We start from the raw sequence: 8,006 nt of genomic DNA, 5'->3' as shown, positions 1-8,006 counted from the left end.
CTGGTCCAATTAAGCTGCATGTGGCAATTTAACGCTGAACGTCTATCTGTCCCTTTCCTACTCCTTAAACCATTCTATTTTGAGACGGCAGCTGGCCATTAATTTCATTACAAGGCTTCTGCTTTCTTTCCCATTTTATTCATTAATTGATTTAATATTCTAATATAATATTGATCATATTATCATATAGGAAATTCAAAAGCAGCTTGCATTGCTGGATCTGAAGAAATCATCTTTAATATATATATATCTTTGGTGCACAAAATTTCAGTACCTCAAGCGTAAAAGGAAAAAAAAAAAAAAAATTGAGATTCTTATAAATTGAAGGTGGCGGGCTAAATAATTAACTAGCTATTCTAGGTGTAGGACACGTACGTCAATCTGCATGAAAACTGCCACAACTTTTGCATGCGTTAATTACCAGAAGGAAAAAGTGAAACAATTAATTATTTTAATTAATATATTTGGTTCTTATATGCATGCGCTATCCTCCTCGTGTCTGTCAAGGCTTCCATATATTTTCAAACACATCATTATTATTACTTTCTTGTCCTAATACTGATATAATTCTTTTTTTTTTTTTTTTTTTTTGTTTTTTTGTTTTTTTTGTTTTCGCCCCAAGTTCTTTCAGGCTATATAAAGGCCATGGCAGCATGCTAAGAGGTGCAGGCCGTGGTAAGATCATAAGCAACAATATTGGCAAAGCGTAACAATGGAGGGAGTTGACTTTTCAAGCTCAAATCCAGTTCTCATGAATGTTAAGGAGTTCGCCAAAGAGCAAATGTCGACAGCAGCAGTCCCGAAGAGCTATATCTGTCGAGATCAAGAGCCTGATCTTGGTCTCTCTGATTGCGGTATTAATACCTTGGCTGCAGTGATCCCCACAATTGATATGGAAAAGTTGGTCTTCGGGGAGCCCACAGAATGCTATCTAGAACTACAGAAGTTGCATTCAAGTTGCAAAGATTGGGGCCTCTTTCAGGTTTTCTTCAATATTTTTCAAACATTACCATATATTTGTCTAAAAAAAATAAAAATTGCCTTCGGACTAGAGTGACCAACTTCATGAATTGGAACAATTAATATTAATCGAGAAGAAAATTTGAAGATCAATGTATATTGATCAAATATTGTTGGGTTATAATAACAATTATAACAACAAATTAATACAATATTAACTGTGGACTGTCTAGTTTTTGATCTTCTTCTTGTTGTTTTTTTTTTTTCCTTCTCCATAACAAAAATGAATGTTAAATAGTACTTATATGTGTTGTGTACGTATAAATTACAGATTGTGAACCATGGAGTTAGCTCTTCACTATTAAATAAGCTGAAACAAGAGATTGAAGAATTCTTCAATCTTTCCATGGAGGAGAAAACGAAATACAAGGTAAGGCCAGGTGATGCTGAAGGTTATGGAACAGTCATCCGATCCAAAGATCAAAAACTTGACTGGGGTGATAGATTCTACATGCTGATCAACCCTATTCAGAGAAGAAAGCCACATTTATTCCCAAAGCTCCCTTCTTCCTTGAGGTAATTCTATCTTTCCCTCCTCTCTGATCAGATAAACACCTCAACTTTTGTCATATTTTTCACTTCTTCCGATTCTTCCGACAGGAACACCTTAGAATCATACTTCTCAGAGTTGCAAGAGCTTGCCATGACACTTGTGGGGTTAATGGGAAAATCTCTGAATATAGATAAGAGAGAGATGGAGGAGTTATTTGTAGATGGGATGCAATCAATGAGGATGACCTGCTATCCTCCATGCCCACAACCAGAGCTTGTTGTTGGCCTTACCCCTCACTCCGATGCCAGTGGTATAACCATCCTTCATCAAGTCAATGGAGTAGAAGGTCTCCAGATAAAGAAAGATGGGGTTTGGATGCCGGTGAACTTCCTCCCAGATGCCTTGGTTGTTAACGTAGGAGACATTATAGAGGTTTGTCATATATACCGCCTTTGGCTCTGATCTATGGCTCTAACCCATCTTTAATTTCTAAAGAAAATTAACCAGCTCGATCAACGTATGTTAAACATAGTCTAGATTTTGGAAACCACCTTAGAGATCTTGATCAAACTTTTATTTTTTCAGTCTAATATAATAATTTTTCTTGTCATTTTAGATAAATTCATATAAGTTGTGTATAATGATCAGTAACGCATGCATGTATATAACGGAATAGAGATTCTTTTCAATTACTGAACTCAAGAATTGGCCAATAGTTTCATTCTAGAAAGATAAGACATATCACCTGGGTTCTACACTCTTTAATACTCAGAGACATAGTACTCCACTTCCTGAGAAGTTAATTAATATTGTGTCTATATGATCTTTCTATATTCACCAATTAATTCGGTCAAGAAATTGGAGATTAAATCTTCCATTTAAATCACATATTTCTATTCTATTATAATAAATGACTATTTAATTGTAAATAGTAATTTTTATTGTTTTACCTTAATTTTTTTTCCTGTTAAATTCGTTAATTCATGTTTTACTAAAAGACCCTTAAGATCCTAATTGATAATTTGATGTGTAGTTTCCTTATAGAATTTAATGAAAGATCTTATTTTATCAAAAAGTCTTTAATACCTTTGACCATTTAACATGTAGTTTCCTCGTAAAATTTAATGAAGGATCATGTTTTACCAAAAAACCTTTAATAGCCCCGTGGTGCACATGAATTGATGTCTCTTTTTCATGTCCTTTAAGTTCTGACAGTACTCATTTTCCTTTCTTTTTGTTTCAATTTTTTAAAATAAAAAAATTAAGATGATAATTTTACTCTTTAGAACAGAAATGCTTTAGAGCATTCTCATTATAAAATTCAACTTTGAGTAAATTTAACTAATAAAATACTTAAAACACTCAATATTATATAATATTAATTATTCATTTAATTAGAATATAATTATTATTAATATTAATATTTAATATTATTAATTTGATTACTAGAATATAATTATTATTAATATTTTAATTAGTAGAACTATAAAATGTGATAAAAATTAAAATTAAAAAAATATTAAATTAATAATATTTTATTATTATATAGAAAATAAATAGATAATTCAATATGGATGCAGACCATTGCTCATATTTTGCTGAAGTTTAGATTTTTTTATCTTATTTTTTGCCTTTCTTTAACCTTATATATATTTTCTTTTTCTATACAAATAAGCTACTAACTTTTTCACTTTTTTTTTATTTATTTAAATCATTATATTAGGTGTACCCTGGGGCCATTCCCTAGTGTGTGTATATATATATATATTTGTATATCACAATATATAAAAGACCGCATTGGTCGGACTGCAGCTCGTGAACATGAATATATAGCAATCCCTCATGTATACTATAGTAATTTCAAATAGTATTAATGTCATTTCAAAAGAAGTAAGTAATACTGTATGATTGTCCTGATCGTCAAGATTCTAGTACTATAGAGTATAGATCAATGATACTGCCAGTTGTTATATGATTATATTTACTTACAAAACATGTGAAATTAATTAAATTCTAAGATCGATCGATCTAATCATGCATGCATACTCATGCAAATCGTGAATTAACACAAAATGTTTGTGGGCCTGATCTGCCGCGCCCCTTGACTGCACCGATCGAGTAGTACTTTAATTTGCCTGGTTACGAGAACTGGTATTATGAGTTACCATACGCTTCTTTTCTAGGTAAGATCATGCGACACTTGGCAATCCTAAACTTATTTGGCTCCCATGCACAGGCCATGCATGAGAGTTACCCCAGCGGGACAAGTTCTGACCCTAGGTACTTTCTCGTGATGTACTCTTAGCTGGGAATCATATCCCATGTGAATATGAATTAGAAAATCGAGGATTAGGCACAGTAGCCATCCATATGTTCTAACGTTATTGGTATCCACAAATAAATAATTCCGCAATCACAAAATTGTTTTAGTACTGCTCATGATCTTCTTCTTGCATGCTCATGTACGTAGCATCTTTCTTTAGCACAAAAAAACGATCTCTTCAAGGCGGCGTCTGATCTCTCGACTGCATGCAAGTCGATTATCCGTTTATTAAGTTTCTTTTTCTTGCACTGTAATTAATGTTTGTTTTGAAGTGTTTGTAGGGATCCTATTTATCCCCTCGTTTTGTAGTTTGTTTCAGTTAATTTGAAATTGCCCATAAAAAAAAAAAAAAATGATTCCTCTATCAGAGAACTTATAAAACATTGCAGTTATCATGTGTATAAATGTACTCGTGGATACATGTCATTTTGCAGATCTTGAGCAATGGGGCTTATAAGAGCATTGAACACAGGGTAACAGTAAATGCAGAGAAAGAAAGGATCTCCATCGCCATGTTCTTTAACCCCAAATTCGAGGCAGAGATTGGGCCTTTTAAAAGCCTATTGAATACAAATAGCCCACCACTATTTGGAAGGATCGGGATGGAAGAATACGTCAAAGGTTTCTTCTCTCGTTATCTGAATGGAAAGTCAAATGTGGAAAAAATGAAGACAAAAATCGAGGAGGGCAACGTTAATAGTGCTACCACTGCTTGAAGTCATGTAAACCGATCGTGTAGTTTGGGAAGTTAATCATATATATATATATATTATGTTTCATGTTATGGTTTCGTCTTGTATATATCTATCATGATCATCATGATGTGTTCAAGCGTTAGCAGACGATGAGACATGTCTGGCCGGCCAGTACTGTTGAAATATTTCCATGTTGTCATAATTGGTGTCGTGTGACAAATAAATTAGTCTTGTACATATCTATCTTATGTTCAACGTGTAGAAACCAGGCCAAGTATAATTGCATGTCTTGTCTCTGTTCATGAAGTAATGTTGCTAGATATATGCCATTATGGTGTCGAGAGGCAAATAAACATGCACCCAAGTCTTGTCTTGCCACTGTGTTGAAATGATCCCACTAAGCTCGATCTACAGCTTTAATTCATTAAGTCCAAATCCGATCGACCTGTACGTACGTATAACGTTTTGTACAGAATAAAATTCGAATTAATCACGATTTAAATGTAATGGATGGATTATATATATATGCTGATCTAATCATCACCAGTTTTAAGCTAGACTTGGCTTTGAAAACTACGTTGGAAAATGCTATTTATACATACAATTTTACTTACGTAACGTCTATACGTATTGATGTATCAGCTATTAAAAATAGTGAAGATTTTAAAATTCAGAGTTTGAAATTAAAAAACATCGATAAAATGTGGCTGCGTGCCACTGATCAGTATATATTATATTATTACACATAAAATTGTATATATATGTTTAGTAGTACTACTCAATTACATAATCTATTGCTTCTAATTATTTAAAGATCGAAAGTGTACGTTGTCTAGCAGTACTTGTATATAAGGCAAAAAAAGTAATTAACATGATTAGTATTATGAAATCATAGAAAAGAGAGAGCCATAACGTATTATAAAACTTTTAAAAGGAGAGAGAAAGAGATAGAGTTCAGAAAAGTTATGAAACTTATGAATTTCTTAAAGAATTCAACGATATATATAGGCGTACAAAGGGGACTATGCTAGCTTATTATGCTAGTACTATGCTAGCACTATGCACTATGTATATGTCGGCCAACTCACTATGCTAGTACTATGCTAGCACTATGCACTATGCATATGTCGGCCAACTCACTATGCTAGTACTATGCTAACACTATGCACTATGCATATGTCGATCAACTCACTATGCTAGTACTATGCTAGCACTATGCACTATGCATATGACGACTAGATAAATGTGGTCATACAATTCAAGATAGTTTATAACACTTCCCCTTTGGATGACCATATTTAAAGAATACGCCTCGTCAAAACCTTGCCAAGGAAAAACCCTGTGGGAAAAAACCAATGGCGAAGGAAAAAGAGTACAGTATTCATGTGTATCGTCGAGTGCTTTAGGATTGTCTCATTAAAACCTTGCAAAGGAAAACCCAGTGGGATAAAACCTTAGCGAAGGAAAAAGAGTACAATCAGCACAAGTCTTTAAGACATTACTTCCCCTGAAAAGTGCATGATAATAGGTCTTCAAACCTCCGCATTCCAATGTTCTGCATAATCTTCTTAAATGTTGCAGTTGGTAGTGCATGATAACAGGTCTTCAAACCTCCGCATTCCAATGTTCTGCATAATCTTTTTAAATGTTGCAGTTGGTAATGCTTTAATGAATAAATCTGCCAGATTTTTACTTGACCGTACCTTCTTGATATCAATTTCAACTTTCTTCTCATGAATTGCAATAATCTTCTTGTGTGTATCTGAACGATAACTCGCATCTGTACATCCAACTAACTGTGGACTTGATGCATGTTGATAAAATAATCACAACTGAATCTTTCTGCTCATTACTACTCTTCTGGAGTTCTTGTAAATAACACAGTTAGTGGAGATTCATCAACATTAAACCGCTAATCTCATTTTTTAATAAAAACGGTGGCCAGCCTTTTAAGATCAGACAAGCACCGCGGATTTTCAACTCCTCTGTAGGTGTCAGGCGTGCTGTCAGGCTTTGTAGCTGTCAGGCGTGCTGTCTGGCGCCGCAGAGCTATGAAGCTATATTTCGTCTCTTTTCTCTTGCTTCACGAGAGATGTTGTATCATAATTTTCTCTATAAAAGAGATATTCAGCTCATCTTCATTCGTATCTCATCTTCTTCATTTTTCTGTAATCATATTGCATTTTTACTCTGTAATCTCTTTCTGCATTCTTATCCTACAATGGCTCAGCGATCTTCTCATGGCCAATATATGAGGTACCCTGCACCTCGTTCATCAGCTGTTCCTGCTTCTACCACAGGTGCTATCATGCAATATAATGATCTGACTCATAGGTCAGATAATGAAGCTATTTATGAGCTTGTGAGTCTCGGTACACGATACTCATCATCCATTGTCGCATTTTCTCAGCGACTGCAATCCAGAACTTGTGGAGTTGACAATCTCCATGAGAATATTGCTATACTTCAGCGACTTCTTCTGGAGTCCAACATGAAGATAGAATCAATAAAGCAAGAGAATAGGAATTTAAAATCCTTGCTTAAATCTTCTTTTCGATTGCCCACCCCTTTAGATAGGGATGCCATGCAGATTCTTGAAGAACAAGAGCGTTTGAAGAATGAGGCAAAGTGCCTCAAATTTCTGTAATTCTTGCTTCAAGATAATAACATAATATTTCACAAATATTCATATTTGTGTTTCTATCTTTTGGTAGATGTTCTGTGTGTTCCCTTTTATTTTTTCTTTAATAATGCACACTTCATATCAAACCCATAATATGAATCTGAAATACTAATTGTATTAAAAGATGGTATCTCATGACTACTAACATCATCCATCTTCCTTTTGAAGCCGCAAGGGTTTCAGATTTATATTTCAAATATTTGCAATTTTCATGAGCTCTTCTGGAGCCTCAATGACATTTAAATCATATATATAAACTGCAATAATAGCTTGTTTCCATTTGCGTTTGGATTGCTTTAGATCATATAAGAATCTTTGAAACTCGATAGAATACATATTTTCAGATGTATTCATATTAGAAGCTTCAGACATTTTCTATCCTTCAGGGATTTTCATATATATATCATGATCCAATGATTCATATAAATATGCAGTTAATCATGCATATCTAAATTCTCGGTAACTTTCAAGCTAATAAAAATCTCAATATGATTTCAATCACTTTAAAATCATATCAATATTGTTTCTTCGAGAAACTAACTTGTGATTTCTATATCACATTTTCATATTAAAAGTTTCAGGCTTTTTATATCATGTGTATAAATATCCACTGATATTCAAAAATCACCTCTTTAGGTGTTTGGATTTCAAGTCCATATCTATCATATTTTACTTAGTGATATCAATTCTGTAGGAATTGAGAAACTGACTCGTGATTTATATATCACATTTTTATTTCCTTTCCATAAATGTCCACTGACATTCAACAAGCATCACCTCTTTAGGTGTTTG

The 8,006-nt window shown here is 33.6% G+C and overlaps 1 protein-coding gene across 1 annotated transcript; it reads left to right on the top strand.

Moving 5' to 3' along the window:
- Window positions 1–653: 653 nt before the first annotated feature.
- Window positions 654–4,816, top strand: LOC122276258 (protein SRG1-like). The gene is made up of 4 exons (XM_043085848.1): window positions 654–982; window positions 1,292–1,536; window positions 1,621–1,945; window positions 4,271–4,816. Exons 1-4 carry the CDS (start codon window positions 713–715, stop codon window positions 4,550–4,552), a joined length of 1,122 nt encoding a protein of 373 aa, XP_042941782.1. The 5' UTR covers window positions 654–712; the 3' UTR covers window positions 4,553–4,816.
- The last annotated feature ends 3,190 nt before the right edge of the window (window positions 4,817–8,006 follow it).

The sequence above is a fragment of the Carya illinoinensis genome, chromosome 9, assembly GCF_018687715.1.
Source record: "Carya illinoinensis cultivar Pawnee chromosome 9, C.illinoinensisPawnee_v1, whole genome shotgun sequence".
In the NCBI taxonomy this organism is placed as follows: Eukaryota; Viridiplantae; Streptophyta; class Magnoliopsida; order Fagales; family Juglandaceae; genus Carya; species Carya illinoinensis.
Note: the sequence above shows the minus strand (reverse complement) of the source record. Positions and strands in the feature narration are given on the sequence as shown.